At 50.3% G+C, this 18,417-nt stretch overlaps 1 protein-coding gene across 4 annotated transcripts in view; it reads left to right on the forward strand.

Annotated features, from left to right (window-relative positions):
* The first annotated feature begins 2,460 nt into the window (after nt 1–2,460).
* The window catches only part of MACROH2A1 (macroH2A.1 histone), a 95,199-nt gene continuing 79,242 nt past the window's right edge, over nt 2,461–18,417 (forward strand). For 3 of the 4 annotated variants that reach the window (XM_090288290.1, XM_090288291.1, XM_090288293.1), the window contains exons 1-2: nt 2,462–2,647; nt 12,698–12,902. In XM_090288290.1, coding sequence (XP_090144416.1) covers nt 12,731–12,902 — 172 coding nt within the window. In that variant the 5' untranslated portion in view covers nt 2,462–2,647; nt 12,698–12,730. Of the gene's footprint in view, nt 2,648–12,697; nt 12,903–18,417 lie in introns of all 4 variants that reach the window. The other variant, XM_090288292.1, reaches the window with a different exon arrangement.

Here is an 18,417-nt window from a genome sequence, read left to right on the forward strand (position 1 = left end):
TGGATGACAGTGATGCATGATTGAGCAGGGACTCTGAAATGTGGAGTGTGGGGAGGATTGATGCTGGGTGCAGAGAAAGCCGAGCTCCTGGGAGGGCTCTCTTCAGTCCTGAACCATGAGAGCTCGGGACCCAGACGGTCTCAGGTTTGAACCCCAGCATCAGCCTGCTCTCTCTATGATCTCAGAATCTTTCTTGGCTTCCTGAACCTGTAGTGTCTTCGTCTGTGCCATGAGGATAGAAATGTCTCAGAAATAGCCTGTGTCTGCTGAGGCTGTGGTGAAGGTGAAACGATTTGACCAGGACTATGGTGAATGTGCAATAAGATGGAGAGCAAAGTAGGCCTTTGAACATTATCCATTTCCGAGTCACCAGGGAAATCAGCTGCATCAGAAACCAATGCTGGGGTGGAGGTGAGTGAGTTACTTCTTGGCTCCCTTGGGTTGCAGATTGACAGTCATCCTCTGGGTCTGGCCTTGGCCTTCACTGAGGACCTGGAGAAGCAGCGTCAGGTCTGTGCAACACTAGAGGACAGCAGGCTGCAGGCATCTCCCTCTTTCCATACGGACCTGGCCTGGAAACACACCTAGAACATTGCTCTCTCTGGGAAGGAGCCTGACACACAGTAGGTGCCCATCAAATGTCAGTTGAATGAATAAATGAAGTCTGACATCCTCCTGACTTGCTGTGCTCCACAGAAACCTCACCTTGTGGCTGGCCCCTACAGAACTGAGGGGCCTGCGCAAAGACCCAGGGAAGGACAGAGCAACAAGGCAGGAGGTTTCTGCGGCTTCCCTGGGCAGTGGGGGGGTGGTCCTCACACATCCTTAATGCTTTATTTTGGGACACAGAGAATCATCATTTCTTCAGTTTCATCTCCTTAAACTCTCCTTTACTCATTCCCTGCCGCCCCATCAACATATTACTGACATATAAGTTTAAGGTGTACAACATGTTGACTTGATAATTCATATATTTCAATGTGATTATCACTTTAGTTTTAGTTAACACTGCTATCGTATCACATAATTATCATTTGTGTGTGTGTGTGGTAAGAACACACTCACTATTCCTTGAGCATTTCAGAGACTCTTCTGCCTCAGGATCTTTGCACTTGCTGCTGTTCCTCATGCTTGGGACACTCCTCCCCCAGATATCCACATGGCTTGCTCCCTCACTTTCACAGGGAGACCTTCCCTAAAATTTGAAACTCCACCCCACTTCACACTCTCTACGCTCCTTCCCTGCTTTATTTTTCTCCACAGCATTTATACCATCTACCACATCATTTCTTTTGTAGATTGTGTTTCTTTCCCTCCTAGACTGCAGCCTCCAAGAGGGCAGGGAATTTTGCCTGTTTTGTTCTGCTTTATCTTCATGACTCAAATTGGTGCATTGCCCAAAGCATGACTTCAGTACTTAATTGAATCAATGAATGTATGGGTAGCATGCATTGTACACTGACTGCTTTGCAAAGTCCAGTGTAAAAGACCATGGTGAAAGGAGGAGGTTAGCACCGCTCCTCTAGGAGGCAGCCTGAGTGCTGGGAGGGGCAGCGGTACATTAAACCGCGCATCAACTCTGCTGGGTGTGTATTGTTATTTAAATTTGGTCCACAGCTATGTGCTCAGGTGGCTTCCCCCTCCACACTTTGGCAGGTGGAGAGGAGGGGAGTAGAGGTAGGGCCCTATTTAAATATAGGGCAGGGGGCACTAACTTCTTGGGGAGAGTAACTGATTTAGGGATTCACAGGTGGGCTTTACAGAGGCCCCTCCTCTTTCTGCTTGTCTGCAGTTTTAAAACACATGTGTGGTGATAATCACTCTTTACATTAATGAATCCCTAGTGGGTTTAATGGTGAACGTTCGCTCAATCGAAGTAGCTAACGGCCTCCGTGTGCAAAGCAGGTTCAGACCTCTGGGGTCTTGATGAAGAACCCTAGGACAGACGGATGTGCAGTAATTGGTCGCAGGACAGAAAAGGTTTGCTGGGGGCTTTTACCTAAAGACAGAGCGGTGGGGGTCAGGGTGGGGGTGGGAGTGGAGGGCTCTGAGGTGCGCAGGAGAGTTGCATTGGTTGGGGAAAGTGATAACAGCAATTATGCCTCCTTCCCTGGGTTAATGATAAAGATTCCAGTAGGCGCTCAATGAGTGCCACTTGAGACACACAGGCTGGGACACGCGCTGGAGGAGCAGCTCTGGTTGGGCACCTCGGGTCGGGTGGACCCTGCGTCCGGCGTCCAGCGTCATGGCGGGTTGCCTGAAGGCACAGGGCCGTACGCCAGGGATTCGGGCAGCCGGGGTCAGACCAACCGACAACCAGGAGGCAGAGGAAGGAGAGACCTCGCTCGCGCAGCGGCGGGGATGGGGTCAAGGCTCGGGCGGCGCGGGAGGGGTGGCCGGACGCGCAGGGACGGGATGGGATGTGACGAGCGGCGCGCTTTGCATTGTGGGAATCCCGGGGCCGCGGCGGCTGGTTCCAGTTCACTCGGCAAAGGAGCCGAGCGGAGGGGGCGAGCGCGGGGCGTGCGGGCGGGAAGCGAGGAGGCGGGCGGACCGACGGGCGGGCCAGCGAGGAGCGCGAAGAGAAAAGGCGCGAGCGGCCCAGAGGGCGCAGGCCGAACACCTTGCTGCCGCCGCCGAGCCGCCCGTAAGTGCCGCGCGGGCCCCGTCTCCGCGCGTCCCGCCCCGGCCGCCGGGGTCCGGCAGCCGCTATTTTCCGGCCGCGGGTGCCTGGGAGCGGCCCGGCCTGGCGCGCCCCCGGCAAGCTGGTCGGGCTCGGGCCCCGTGTTTGGTGCGGCCCGCGCCGGGCCCTGAGGCTCACGGCGCCTTCCCAGGCCATGCCGGGGCCGCGCGGGATTCCCTTTGGTTTTGTTCAGAAAGCAAACCCGGAAGCCAACTTCTCACAACCGCGTCCTCCAGCCAGCGCTGGAAAGGAGACAGCTGGGGCCCCTTTCCCGGCCACCCTTCCCTAGGTGGTCAGGCAGACGGCTGGGCTGGAGGTGGGACGCGGCCCCGCGTCGCTGGCCGTCTGACCTGGGCCTGGGCTCCCGGGTGCGGTTGTGCGCGGAGTTGGACTCGGTGAGGCCCCACCCGTCCGTGAGTTGCCTGCCCGGCACAATAAGTCAGGCCCGAGACCCCGGTGGCCGCTGTGTAGGCGCCTGGCGCTGTCTGCTGAGGAAGCAGGGTGGGTTGGAGGACACTCGCGGGATGGGAGCCAGGCCAGGCGGGGAAGGGGTTGTTCAGCGACTGGCTGGAGAGGGGCCACAGGAACCCCCGCAGCTCTCGCTGGGCTCCTGATGGGCCTTTTGTTTGCTTTTCGATTGGGAGTTTTTTAAAGGTAACTCCGGAAGGCTACCGGCTGCAGGCTCCCCGGGTGGAGAAGGCCAGGAGGAAATGAGACTCGACTCGTTGGGCGTGGGATGGGATGGGGTGGGGTGGGGTTGGCTGGGGTGGTGAGGTGAGTGCGCAGGATGCTACTGGAAAGATCATCTGACAACAGGTGTGTGGATGGTGCGCCCCACCTCCACTCCTGCAGGGGCCACAGATCACTCAGGGATCTTGTTAGTAGATTGCATGGAAGGTTCTTCTAGATAAGATGTTAGGGATAATATTCCTGAGTTTGAAAGTGAGAGGCTTCTGTAGAAACAGCTGAGACAAGCCTTAAATTCAATAATTATAATGACCATGAAGTCCTTGTAAGATTTTAATGATTTAATAAACAGCTTATAAGAATAGACAATTAGAGGGGCACTCCTGCTAGCTTCTGTTTTTCTTCCATCTTTGTGGTTTGAGGTTTTACTGTTAAGGGGTGGGAGTAGTGCTTTGTCCCAAGGTTCCCTGCTCCAGGGCCTAGGGGGAATTTTGAACAGCTTTAGTTTCAGTTGGGAGGTTCCAGTTGTCAATTTGGTGGACTCCACCTACTGCCAGCCACTTTTGCGGTACTTTGCTATCAGAGGCTTTATTAGCTCTGAAATGGACACCTTATGCCTGCAACTGGAATTATACTCCTTGTACACCATTCACCGAAGTTGGGCAGTGGCCTCTCAGTCTTGCCCAAGTGGCTGTCTGATATATGTGCTTGTAAACCTATTTTTATTTCTTTAAAAAAAAAACAAAAAAAGAACAACCCACCACCACCCTCAAGACTAAATTTTTCCCCCCAAAAGTCTTAGGAGGACAGTGTGGAATCTCTCCAGTCTGTCATTTTGTTTCAGTCTGTTCCCATTGTAATGGTGATAAAGATATTAAGGAGAAGGGAAGGAGTTTAAGTGAAAATTGAGGCAGGGCTTTGAGAATGGGGAAGGGGAAGCTCACATTTTATGAAACTTTGGAAGTTGTCTAGAACATTACAAGCACAACCCTAAGTCAGTGGCTCAGTCTGGACTAAGCAGGCCAGGAATGGTGGGTGCATCTTTGGTCCTGGGGATGCAGAACTCGGGGAGAGCCCTCATGCCTTCCCCAGAAAGAGGCTTGGAATACATCTATTCTGAGACCTGCCTCTAATACTTGTAGAGCTAATGCTGCCCCCAGTCATTTACAGAAGATTTATTTAAATAAAGGGACACACAGAAAACCTTATGCTGACAAAGCCCAGGAATCTGTATGTGGTGTTCATCACAATTGCAGCAGCTTCTAGTTCTCCTGGGAGTGTGCCTTAGGATTTGTGTTGGGGTTTTCAGAGTTCCATTCTTGGCACATGGGCTGGGAAGGGGCAGGGGTAAGTGAGGTTATAGTGGTCGTATGGGTTCTCCCCACTTTCTGTAGCTTCAGAAGTATTTTAGGCTTCACCGCAGCTCTTAGGAGTGACTCCAAGTAGGTTAGCTCTTCATACCAGAGTTGTATAGGTTGCTTGCTTGGATCAAGCCTGCCAGATCAGTGTCTTTCAATAAGTATTTATTGAGAATTAACTCTGGGTCAAGCCCTGGGGACAGCACCACGAGCAAGAAATGCTCAGTCCTTTTCCTTGGGAAGCTGACATTCTGAAAAGACAGGCAAGCGGCCATTGCGAGACCACTGCAGGAGGCCACAGTTGTTCCCATAGTGGCCCCAGGATGGTAACCTAACCAGGAGCAAGCCCTTAAATTAACCAGGCACAGAAAGGCAAAGTAGGAATTGGCTGGGCAAAGGAGGGCAGGTCAGGATAAGTGTTTAAGGCCTGGGGAACCACATGGGCAGAGGCTGCGAACAATGAGAAAAGAGGTCATGGTGGGGAGCCGCCAGAGGCTCAGAATGGCTGGATCCAAGAGGAAAGTCAGGTGAAGCCAGAGGGCCAAGAGGGCCAAGCCAGAGAGGATCCTGATCAGAAACACTGAGGGATTTAGACGTCATCCTAATAGTAATAAGAAGCTATCGAAGGCTCTGAGTAGGGGAGAGATGTGGTCAGTTCTTTATTCTTACTGGCAACTCTTCCTCTATTCAACAAATACTGAATGGCTTCTAGATGACAAATCTAGCTAGGGTCCTGTCCTATTGAAAGTCACATTTTAACTTGACCTTTGGTGGTCTTCCATTGGAGTGGTTATCTTAGTTTGGCACAGCCTTTAAAAGGGACAGGCGGTGTGAGGGAAAGTTTCCTGGTGAAGTAAGCTGACAGTGCCTTACTGCTGAAGTACAGGGTGGGACAAGAGGAGGTTTACAGTTGTGAGTATACAAAACAGTTCATTTTTGTATTAATATTTATTTATTATTGTGTTATTTTCCATACAAACAACTGTAAGCCTACTTTTGCCCCACCCTGGATAGTGGTGGTTCCTTTAGTGCAGCTGGGGAAACATACCATAGAGAGGGTTTGCAGAGGTGAGGTGAAATCTTAATCCCAGACTAGCTTCCTGCAAACCGACCGTTTCCTGGTTGTGGTGAATAACACTTGTGTCTGGGTTTTGTTTTTTCCCCGCCACTAGAAACCTAACAGTGAGGGAGATATGTCTGCTGGAATAAAATGTGCGGTTTAGGATTTATTTACTATCTCAATGTATCCTTCACTCCCTGTTTTGAGTCCCTTGGTTCCCTGAGGGCAGACTGTAAGTTCCTTAATCATCCGGCTCACTTTATGATGGAGTGTTTTATGAAAGGAGAGAGATGTTTTTTTTTCTGATTGGCTGGAGTACCAGAGCAGCTCTCTGTTCTGAGCCAATCAGAGTGTAGCTTGTGAACCCCAGCTCTGTGAGTGACGGTTGTGTAGTTTATCCACACGCCTCTGGGGACATGACAGCAGAGACACTGTTAATCATTTGGTGTGATGGGAGTAAACGGAAGAGAATGCTGTAAATAGGATTAATGCCCTTCACTTCAGAATTAAGTGTCTCAGGTTCTCCTTGGTGATTGGAGTTGATGGGAAGGTGACAAATGCCTGTGGACACGTGGACATTTATCCAGCTGCAGGGGAAGGGTGGGGGAAATCCTCCCTCAGCCACAGTGACTTGAGCACTGATAGCTCCAATGCCTTCCTTCATCCTCGGGTGCTGAAGTTAGGGATGTCTGAACAGCAGCTCCCCAGCAGTTCTAATCGATATTCGTTCTGGATCAATATGCAGGCATTCATTGCTTAGATAATAAAAGACATCATGATTGACCACTCCAGTGGTTTTGTGAGTGCCCTGTTTATTTAAGAGTTTTTTGTGCTGTACCTTAACAGAGGTTAGTCTCTTACAGATGTGAGGATGGTAAGTCTCTTCCTGAGCCTGTCTAGTGAAAAGAAGAGAGATCACTGGAGCCTTAGAATGGTCAGGGAGTCGGAAGGCCTCTGTGTGGCTCCCACCTCAGGTATCAGAACAATGGTGGTGTTCCTTCCCAGGGAATCCCCAATGTAGCTCCACAAGGTCCCTGAATTTTGAGGGTCTGGGCTCCCACAGGGATTAGCCAGGTATGTGTACATGACTGGTCCCAGAGAAGGTCTTCAACTGGTATCCCACTTCCACTTCTCTGAGTCCTGTGACCTTTAGAAATGTTACTCTCATCTTTGTTAAGAGAATTCCATCCACAGTAAATGCCAACTAATCAGGCACTGTCCAGCCAGCATTTGAGAGCCTCCCAGGTAGCAGACAGAGATGCAGTGGTGAGCAGAGCTGACTGGTCCATCCAGTCAAGACAGACAAGGAATATGGGACACACACAAAAAAAATAAATAAATAAAGTTATACACATGGGATATTTCAACGACAACAATAACAGACAAGGAAATAATGATGATACAGGATAAGAAGTGTTAAGGGTGAAGTAGTTGGTTTTAGAATGTTTCTATACATTGGATCTAGAGGGGCAATTAGGTTGGAAGGAAGGCCTGGAATCTGCATTTTCAGAGCACTTTACAGAAGATTGAGAAAAGAAGTTGGACATATTAAAGAATGTCAGTAGGCCTGGGGACATTATGAGGGATTTTTAGATGGGTTCAAGGGCCCCAGCAGGAATGTCCACTGAGAAAACTGGGAGGAGTTCAGCCTGGTGGATTGCTGGGTGCAGGACATGGAGCCCTGGTTGCTGGAAGAAGGGAGAGAGGGGCTGGAGGTCTGCAGGGCCTGGTGTGCAAGTCTGGAGCTGGGCATGGGCTGCCTCAAACTAGACTGACTAGGGGCCACAGGGCAGGAATGCAGAGGAGAGAGCTCCTTGTGAGGTCTGCATCACCAGAGAAGGGGCCACGAGGTAGGATTGTCTGGGCAGGAGGCTGGAGAGTATTCCAGACTGGGCGGGTGGCATGTGCCAAAGACTGGAGGTGGGAGTGAAGGTGGTTTGCAATGCAGTGAGGAGCCTGGTAGGTGCCCTGTTGGGGAGGAGTGGAGTGGTAGGTAGTAGGTAGGTAGGATGGCCCTTTGCCCTCCTCACCTCTGTGGCCCCTCCTAGTAGTATAGGGCTTGTGGTTTTCATGTCCATCTTATTCACGGGATCCTCACTGCCGGGCTTCCAATTAGTCCTGTGCCATGAGGACAGGTGATGTTGTCCAGGTCATGTCTCATTTGTTGAGGGGCCTGTGGTCAGAGACTTGCATCTCACTCAAGCGTGTATAGCACCTCTCCGGCAGTGTGCCTCTGAGTAAGCTTTGGGTTTTTGCAAACAAGGTGCCTGTCTGTTGTGACTGATTTATAGTTGAAGGAGTGGCAAAGATGAAGACCACAGAGATCTCTTCAGGATTAACCACAGAATTTTCATTTCCTGGCCTGATAACAGTCAAAAAGGCAGCCAAGCTAATATAAATGAGCATAATGTGATGAATGGATGACAAGGTTGTCTGCAACACCCATCACTGTCTTCAAAGCATGTGGGGCCCTCTAAGGGGTGAGGGCTTCTGGTTTGCTAAACAGGATCTCCTCTGGACAATGAGTTCAGGAAGGAGGGACACAGCTTTGTCTATTTGACAAGAGGGTATCGCTGTTTCTCTTGTGAGCAATGGCTCTTCCCTGAAGAGAAGTTAAGTGGATTGGAAGCCACTTTTTCTGTGATGTAGAGCTGTCCATCTCTCAGAAGAGGCTGGGTGCAGGGCATGGGTCAGACAGGGCCCAGTAGGCTTTCGCTGATCATTCAGGCCCTGGCTTCAGGGTCAGCTTTCAAGTTGGTTTGTCATGTGACAGCTTCTTTTCCTATGAGCAAATAGGTCGGGGACATTTCTCAACTTCTCTTGCAATTTGGTGTGGCCACATGACCAGGTTCTAGTTGATGGATCATGGTCAGAAGTGGTACCCCTCACTTCCAGATCTGGGCCCTGAAAACCTCCATGTGTTGTCTTCCATGGTAAACCCTGGGGATTGTGCATGGAACAGTGGGAGTCTGGGTTCAGTAATCATCCTGTGGAGAAGCACGGGCCAGTCATGGAAACCCATGTTGGACCTTTCATGAGTGAGAAATAAGCTCTAGGGGCTTATTTGTTATAGCAGCTAGTGCTACACTCATGAATACAAACATCCAATGCCAGTTCTTCAAGAAGGCGGCCTTTTTTCATCTTATGCACATTGTCATCATTTTTATTAACCTTCCTGAGCACTCCCTGAGTGGGTGAGTATCAGGTCCTTATATGCATGCTTTTATTCAATTCTCTTATATTCTTATATACATGCTTTTATTCAGCTCTTTGAGGTCTGTTCTATCATATCCACTTGACTGATGAGAAAATGGGCTCAGAGGGGTTATATCACGTGTCCAAGGACACATAGGCCATAGGTGGCAGAGCCATGACTTGAATCAGGTCAGTCTGACTTTGGAATTTGAGTTATTAACACAGTGTTCAACAGCCGCTCTGTCACAGCCACTCTCCCCACATTGGTGCGTGGCGTAGCTGCCCATATCTCCATGGCCATCTGAAGAGCAGGATGGACCTGCACATTTGTGGGTTTATCTGGAGACGGCAAGCTACAAGGTGATTTTCCCAAATGATGTTTTTAAAATCACCACACATTACTGGATGTCACGAGGCTGCATGGTTTAGTCAGGATTCTCATAGCTGTGCCTGCAGCTTTCGGATCTGTAGCTAGAATTGCAGAAAACATGCGGAGGGGTGAGCAACAGAATCTCTACAGCACAGCCCCCTTGGGAAAGGGATGGAGCTTTATCAGAGAGGAGCCGGACTCAAAATGAGACATGAGGTGTCCTTCATTCAGCAGAATGGCACTTGAGGGCCCATGATGTTTCAGGTCTTTCCTGGGGCCAAGGGAACCAGAGGTGAGTCAGCAACAGCGCCTGGCATCAAGTAGCTTGAAGTTCGGGCAGGTTGGGGAAGGGAGCACACAGATGTGGGCCAGAATGTGTGCTGTGGGCACACAGAGCAGAGAGCAATGCTAGTCCCTGGTCAGGGTCAAGAAGAGGGCGTTTGTGAGCACAGTTCAGGGTGGCAGGAGAACTGAGGCAAGGCTGTGATGGGCAGGGGGAACAACACATAGAAAGACATTCTGGGCATAGCATCACGGGTCAGGAAATCAGGGGCCTGGGGCATCTGATCCCAGGCCAGGTGGCAGGAAGCAGTGCTGCAGAAGTAGTTGAAGGATGCTCCTTGTGGCTGGCTCAGGGTGATGGGGAACTAGCGACATAGCAAAGATTCTCCAATGTCCATGGAAAGAGACTGGTGCTGGGGAAGGAGGTAAGAGGTAGAGCTGAACCAAGGTGGGGGTGGTGTGAAGAGAAGGGAAGAGGCTTGAGAATTACGGAGGTGGGTTTAGCAGAGCTTGGCTAATGATTGGATGCTGTGGAGGTGGGCAGAGAAGCAGGGGCCAGGTTGACTCTTGCTTGGTGGCTTGATACATGATGTCGCCACTGATGGGGCTGAGAAACCTGGAGGAGTTCAAGGTACCCATGGGACTTCCAAGTGGGCCCTTGCCTCAGGCAATCAGAACAGAGCTTTGGGGCTCAGGAGTCACATACGCACAATGGGGCTGGAGACCTGGGAGTCACCAGCATGTGGATGATATAAAGATTCTTGGCTAGAGTCAGAGGGAAGCACCAGGAGCATCATTTTTAAGGAATAAGTGTGTTTAGGGCCCATCAGGTTCCTGAGTGCTAATGGCTCCTCTCAGGGGCAGCACATTGTCCGATTTCCACAGGGGAGCCCCAAACATACCCAGACAGGGCCGCCTGGAGACAGCCGAAGTCTGCTCCCGGAAGAACAGGGCTGAGCTGCGTTAATCATCACTGACCACAGGCCTCCAGCTGAAAGAGGGGAGACATTCAGATCTGAAAAGCTCCTAGTCCAAAGCATAGGGTCAGTCTGTGAAGTGGTCTGTGAAACACATTTGTAGTGACGCAAAAGATTGTTAGGAAACCCAGTGATAGCTTTGCCTGCAAACATGTGTGCACACATGTATTCACATGCCATTTCCTGCGTAGGGAGCATAGGCACCTGTTTGCAGGGAGTGTTTTAAAATGAAGCCAACTAATTGTTTTAGAAAAGCTCAGACCCTTCTGGGATCCTTGAGAGAGTGAAATACAGGGTTCTCTTCCCACGAGCAACGTCATTTCCCTCCAGCATCCTCAAGAGCCAGGGTTTGAGCCCTTCAGTTCTGTTGGGCCAGTCCGCACAGCTGCCCACAGTGGCCAGGCATGCTGTCCTCCGCTGTTTTGCCCATCTCTCTCCAGCAGCCAATTTGAGATGATCTTGGGGGTTGGTCACACGGCTGTTAGGTATGGACTATGGCATGTCCCCAACATAGGGTTGGCATCAGAGTAAGAAGCACTTCTAACTGTGGCCTCCATGTCATAGAGGCATGGACTATTGGAGCTGGAGGAGCCCACACACCATAGAACCTAACCTCAATTTACCGGTAAATGGGACACCTGCCTATTTGGTTTAGTGGTCAGAGCATAATTGTCCTCTTGGGAAGGCTCACCTGGTTCCCAAGAATGGGCAGAGGCTTCTTCACAGCCCCTCTCCCAGCACCTTGCACTGGGCTTTCACCGTTAACCATTTAAATGACTCCAGGACTTTTAGTTTCTCTTCCCCACCCACTCTGCGAGAACAGGGACCACACTGCCTTGTGCACTGCTGTCTCCATTCCCCAGCATGGTTCCCAAAGTGAATGCAGGGTGACTTGAATGCTTTCAGCACATCTGAGACCTTACGTCTGGTGCTGCACTAGGAGCACAGTCGGGGGAAGGCTTGAGACTTGAAGTCTGACGGGAGAGACTGGCTTGTGCCTATCATGCTGTTGTAGGAAGCACATGGGAGCCCAGAGGATGGAGTGTCTGGATCCAAGCACTCAGGGGCAGTTGGCAGCAGGCAGGAAGAAAGCATGAGAGACGAGGAGGGCGTAGCTAAAGCACAGTCACCCCGGCGCAGGGCATTTGGGGGACCATGTGCAACCACAAGGAGCACAAGATAGAGCTGGGTGGGTGTGCGAGGCCTGGATTTCTAGGGCACTGCATGACAGGCCAAGGGTCCTGGTTTTATCTCGGGAATCAGGGCCACGACATGTTCAGATTTGTGTGTACACAGATAACCCTGCTGGGGGAGGTCAGGTGGAGTAGAGGAGGGGGCGGCAGTGGTGGGAAACCTTCTGATGAGACAGCATTTGTGGTCATTTAGATGGTGATGACCAGGATCAGTTACAGTGGGGTGGAGAGGAGAGGACCCCCAAGAGGTGTTGAACAGGGGCATCCTCTGGACTGAGTGGCATTTTGGATGGGGATTGGGAGGAGGAGCTGGGAAGGAAGAACACTTCCCGAAGGGCAGGCCTGTTCAGCAGACTGGAAGCATCCCGAGCCCTCTCATTCCAGCCTGGTTACTCATTAGGCTCCTGTGAGCAGTTCCTGCCTCTCACAGATGAAGGATTGTAAGGTAGAGATGCTGCTTTCATCAAAGAACTTGAGTATCTGGCTGTAAAGCTTATTCTAGGGGCAGGTGACATAGGTTTGTTTTCTTCTATGTAGACTTCCGCAAATTCACCAGCCCCAGTCTCCAGTGTATGAAGATGCAATCATTAAACAAGCGTATAGAATGTAGCCAAGAAATCCCATTTTCCTTTACATCACATGACATAAAAGCAAGACACTTAAGAACAGCCACTGTCAGAGTAACCTTTAAATGGAAGTGGCATGATATAAAACGTGAAAAGCTGAACCATTCTGTCTTCAGGGGCCATAGCACTTCAATGGAGATTGTCAGCTGGTCTCAGAGGGCTCCACAGCTGCAGGCAGTGGCATCTGCTGACAGCGCCTGTTTCTTCCAGGGGGTTGGGGGTGGTGCTGTCTGAATGATCTGATGATGTTCCTCTTGCCTCCACAGTGTGCTTACTGATCCAGCTCCAGGGCCACCACCATGTCAAGCCGGGGTGGGAAGAAGAAGTCCACCAAAACCTCCCGGTCCGCCAAGGCAGGAGTCATCTTCCCTGTGGGACGGATGCTGCGGTACATCAAGAAAGGCCACCCCAAGTACAGGATTGGAGTTGGGGCACCCGTGTACATGGCTGCCGTCCTGGAGTACCTCACAGGTGAGTGCCTGAGTCACCTGTGACACTGCTGGCAGTTCTGACAGCTTTTCAAGGACTAATAGGACCTTTTTGGTTTCTTTTATTTTGAAACTTCAAACCTACAGAATGGTTACAAGAATAGTACAGTGGACATTTTCACCTAGATCCACCAGTGAACATTTTGTACCCCCACCCTGTGGGTGTTTGTGTGCACATGCATGTATACACTTATTTTTGGCTATTATATATTAAGACAATTCCCTCAATTGTCCTAATAATGTGCCTTATGAATTTATTTGGCTTTCTTTCCCAATCCAAGATTCGTTACATGATCATACATTTCATTATTGCATTTGGCCCTCTGGTCTATAGTCTCATATCATTTTAAACAGTTCCTCAGCTTAAATTTTTTTCATGGCATGGACCTTCTCTCTCTCTTTTTTTTTTTTTTTTTTTTTTTTTTTGACGTGGTCCTTATGAAGAGTCCAGGCCAGTTGTTTTGGACAGTGTCCTCCAATCTGGGTTGGTCTCATGCCTGGATTTAGGTTACACGTTATAGTAGGAGAATTGTGTCAGTGATGTCATGTCCTTTTCTGCTCAGGAGGCACCTGGTGTGGCTTTGTCCTATTATTGGTGATATTCAGTTTGCTCATTCGATTAAGGTGGTGCCTGCAGATTTCTGCACATCCTGAATCGCAATCTTCTACCCAGTGGCTTCAGTGGTCCCTGATGATCTTACTTGAATCTGTTATTTCTGTGGTGGTTGAAAAATGGTGAAGTTTCTACTTCTGTCATTTCTTCTGCATTTATTCATTGGCATTCTTCTGTAAAGAAGAGCTTTTCTTCTGTCCTTTTAATTTTTTTGTACTATAAGTGTTGGTTCATTGATATTTTTAAATTTAGTGGATTATGCACTTTCATGTCATTACTCATTGTGATGCTCAGATTGTCTCAGATTTGACCCTCGAGCTGGTTCTTGTGCACCCTGGCCATGTCTCCGTCAGTTTCTGTGTGTTTCCTTGCTTTCTAATATCATGAGATGTCTGGGTCTCACCCTGGACTTTCCCTGCCCCTGTCGTGGAATCAGCCATCTCTCCAGGGAGTACTTGGGCCTTTTCACAGATAAAATCTTACTGGTATTATTGGTGGCTCCACAGATTTTGGGAGGCCAGTGAGACAGGATATCACCTGCATTTTTAGTGATGAGAAAACCAGCCTCAAAGCATGAAAGGACTTGCCCGGGTTGCGTACAGTCAAGGACTTCAGGAGGGTCCCATATCCTGCTGTCCTGTTGTCATGCTTTTACCACTTATTGCTCTATACACCATCAGCGTAGGTGGCAGGAGGGGGCACCCTTGATGGTTAGCAAGACAAGGTGCCTCTTCCAAAGCTTACAGTCAGGCAGCGGAAGAGCTAGATTACATCTTACTCTCCTGGGTCTCAATAAGGAAAGACCAAAGGCTCTGCCATGAAAAATGCAGTCATAATTGGTGTGTTGTAGTTGCGAGGTATTTGCACATACTCTGGGACTTTTGATTCTCTGCTTGTCAGGGACTTATAGGTGGCATGCCTGTTAATAGGAGCTAGGCATGCTTGTTCTCACTATACAGATAAAGAAACAGAGGCCCAGAAGTTATGTGACACACTCTGGCTGTCATCAGGGAGACCAGAGGAGAAGTCACTAGATAGAAACTAGAGGACATTTTCTAGTTCTGGCATGGCAGTTTACATGCTGTGTGATCCAGAGTGAGTCACTTAACCTCTCTGGACCTCAGTTTCCTTACAACTCAAATGGACACAAGAGTCCTGCTCCACCAATTCCAGGCTGCTGTGAGAGTCAGAGGGGCTTTGACCATACAGGAAAGCTGACACGATGTGCAAACCCGGCCAGCCTGTGTTTCCTGGTTCCCCAAAGCCACGGTACCCCTATCACTGGCATTTTCATAGACACTGTCATTAAGTCAAATACAGCCTCAGTTTCATTTCTTCTGTCAAGCTTCCCCTTTTTAGTTCACAGGGCATGGGACGTGGCGCACCATCGCTCCATCCTGTTTGAGGCAACAAGTGCCTGTGCCACACAGGAAACCTGTCCGTTTTCCTCGTCTGTGCCTGGCTGGCTCTGAAACCGAGCACAGTGCTCACGAGGTCACGGTCAGCTGGTTTGTTTCATAGCAGCTGGAATTCATGGCCCTGTTTGTACCCACACCTGTTGTCCCTATCACAGGTATATGGTAGTGGTCATAGAGGGGTGTGACAATGGTCAGGGCAGCCCATTACTAGAGCTGGAAAAGTAGCTTTCGGAAAATCCTCACTCTGGTATTAGCCACTTAACCCCTGTGATATGTATTTTTAAGTTTTATCAAGGCATTCCACAAAGCTCTAGCTAGCTGAATCTGAACCATTCTCTCTGGCTACACGCAGTGCTGAGTCACTGGCATGACTGCTGCCTAATACCAGTCCCCAGTATGGTGCTGGCCCACATGACAGGCACCTCGGGAGACGTTAGTGCTGTGCTCGGTCACTGCTGTGGTCATTTGTGTCCTGTTGCCTGGTGATGGGATAGAAGCTGAAGTCTGGGGCCACGTCCAGTAAAACAGTGATCCATTCTGCCACTTAGAACAGTGCTACACGCCCACACTGATGGCTCTCTGAAGGTGACCTGCCCTGAGCCCCTCAGGCTGGGACGTGAGAGCACGTGGATGTTTGGAAGTCCTGGGCATCTGCCCACTCAGAACTTTGGTTTTGGTGCTTGAGTGAAAAGGAAAGATGGACGAGCTCTCTTTCTGTTCTGCTCTTGGCTTTTGTTTCATTGAAGACCCTTTCCCTTTCATTCCACATACTTAGTGAGCACTCACTGTGTGCCAGGCACCATGCCGGGCTCTGTATGAGAGCACAGGAATGATGGGGGCAGAAAGCACCAACCAACAGATGGCTCCCAAGTTTGAGAAGTGCTGTGGAGGGCATGAACAGGCCAAGGGGGCCCCGGGCAATGGGCCCTGGAGAGGAACTGACTCGGGAAGTCTTCTTTGAGGAGGAGACATCTGCTGATACCTAGAGAAGAAAATGGTGCCAACCAGCCCTGTGAGAGCTGGGAGAGGTGTTCTGCCATCACTCACCTGTGCTCGGTGCACCTACTGAGTGCCAGCCCACCTCTTCCGCGAGCTTGGGGAAGATAGGTGAAGAGCATCCCAGCCCTTAAGCAGCTCAGGCCCTAGTCAAGAACGTGGCCACGACCTCATGCTCTAGCACAGGCATGTGAGGGGAAGTGCCACCCATTTAGCAGGTCCTCACTGAGAGTTGCAACGTGTCCGGCACTGGGATATCAGCCAGAACCAGTTACTCAGAATGCCCTGCTGTCCAGTTGTCACCTAAAGGGCTCTATGGAGGGATTGTTTTCCTGTCTATGAAGCCCACACACTTCCTGGTGGTGTAGACAGCAGCAGGCGTGTTGATGGGGTATGCAGCACAGGCCGTTTTGAAATGGCTGGGTCAGGCCTCCTACCTTCAGAAGGATCCCATGGAGAGATGAGGGGGGTAGGTGTCTGGATGCTCAGGTGTTACTAAGAGGACTGCTGAGCTGCAGGGCCCACCTAGACTGGGTGGCTCTGGAGCAGGGAGCTGACACCACCCTGGTGGCCAGCCCTGGGGAACACTTGGCGTGCTGTGATGTTCAGTGGAAATCAGGGAGAGGCAGTGGGGCTCGGTGGTTAAGAGTGTGGACCTTGGTGTCAGAGCTGCCATTTCTTAGTTGTGGCTTTAGACAGTCACTTACAACTCCAAACCGTGGCTTTATTATCGATAAAATGGGGAGGACAGTAACTGTCTCACAGGGTTATTATGAGGCTGAAACGAGAGGATGCACATGAAGAGCTTTTCTGTGCCGGCACAGTGTATGTGCCCGCGTGCCGTTGCATAACGGCTAAAGTGAAGATAGGAACGAGTCCCTAGTCCTCCTGCTGTGGTTGCCTACTTCCCTTAGGCCAGCTGGTCGGAGCCTCACTGCGGCGCCTGCAGAAGTCTTGGCAGCTTCAGACCTACTGGTTGGTTTCAAGCTGCCATTTGACTCCTCTTCCTAAAGCCTGTATCACACTCACCAGCAAGATGCCCTGTTGCCAGACTCCTTTGTCTGGTGTCAAAGCCACTTTTGTCCTGAGCTCCTGGCACAATCATGGACACCTTAAAGGATTTTCCAGTTAGCCAGGATCTGAGCATACTCAGTCCTGGGCCTGTGTGAGGGCAGAGCTGAGGCTGGACTAGCAAGAGTATGTGAACAGGCAGTGGCTCTGCAAGCAGGGCCACCAGTTACACGCTTCCTGTGAAGAACATATTCATTCTCAGGAGCGAGGGACCACGCAAGCACTCTTGGGGTGGTGTGGGGAGGGTGTCGGGGCTTGTGTCTGGCTCTGATACTTGAAGTTGTTGTCTGTTTCTCCTCTTGGGTCCAGAGCCCAATCATCTGCTGAACTTAAAAGGACAAGTCAACATCTGGAACAGGCTTGGGTCTGGAGAGCAGACAGCTCCTTCCTCAAATCGGTGCGCCTGACTTTGCAGCCCTTCTGGACTGCTCCTGGAGCTCTTCGAGAATGTGATGTTGTCTGCTGTCATCTCAGGGCCCGGGACTGTATAGGCTTCATGCTGTTCTCTGCCCCCTTGGCCCTTGACCTTCCAGCCCAGGGGAGCTGACACCTTTGGGGGTTGCAGTGCAGATTGATACTGCATCACATGAATTTAGCCAGTAAACCCCCCAAAATGTAGATAAAAATAAGTAGCCTGGGGAAACAAAGGTAGTTTCTTTGAGGCATCATTTTTGCCCCATAGTACCGAGGTACAGTATGTTGTTCTTAACTGAGATTTAAAGGGACCTCAACTTCAGTTCAGCCTCTTTGGAACCTTCCCCTGTGCCTAGCACAGCACTGCACAGTGCTGGAAGTTAGGAGATGTGACCTAAGAACATGTGACATTGCTTCTGCCACAGTGGGATTTCCACTGATGACAGGGACCATGTGGTCTATAGACTGGCAAGGGAATAGGCAGGTCTAGGGGGTAAGTTAAAAGTACTTGAGCCCCACAGTGGGGGTGGGAGGGGTAAATGAAATGTGTGGAAGAGGAAAGGGCAAGCACGTTTGTGATCTGATGCTTGCAAGTCATGGGTTCAAGGCACTCATGAGTGAGCATTGCCCACACTGGTTTGGTGAAATTGAAGAGGGAGTCCACCAAAAATAAGGCTCTGGCTGAAGTGAGATGGCGAGATTCACATTCCCTCTTTTGAGACAGGTATATGAATGACTTTGATGAGTTCCTCAGTAAAGGAACCTGTTTTAGTTTGGGAACCACTGAGAGACAGCTTTCTTTACTGCAGGACTTTTCAGAGCCTTTAACAGGCTGGTGTCACTGTGAATCTCCCAGGGAAGGAGCTGTGATATGTCATGGTTCCCAGACTTATATCACAAAAGCCTTTCATGGAACACCTTGAACATCATGCACAGTGCAGCGTAGGGGACACTGTTGTGGGTTAAGCCCATGAAGAATGGCACTA

Source organism: Furipterus horrens, unplaced genomic scaffold (assembly GCF_987537825.1).
Source record: "Furipterus horrens unplaced genomic scaffold, mFurHor1.1.pri manual_scaffold_10, whole genome shotgun sequence".
NCBI classification, from domain to species: Eukaryota; Metazoa; Chordata; class Mammalia; order Chiroptera; family Furipteridae; genus Furipterus; species Furipterus horrens.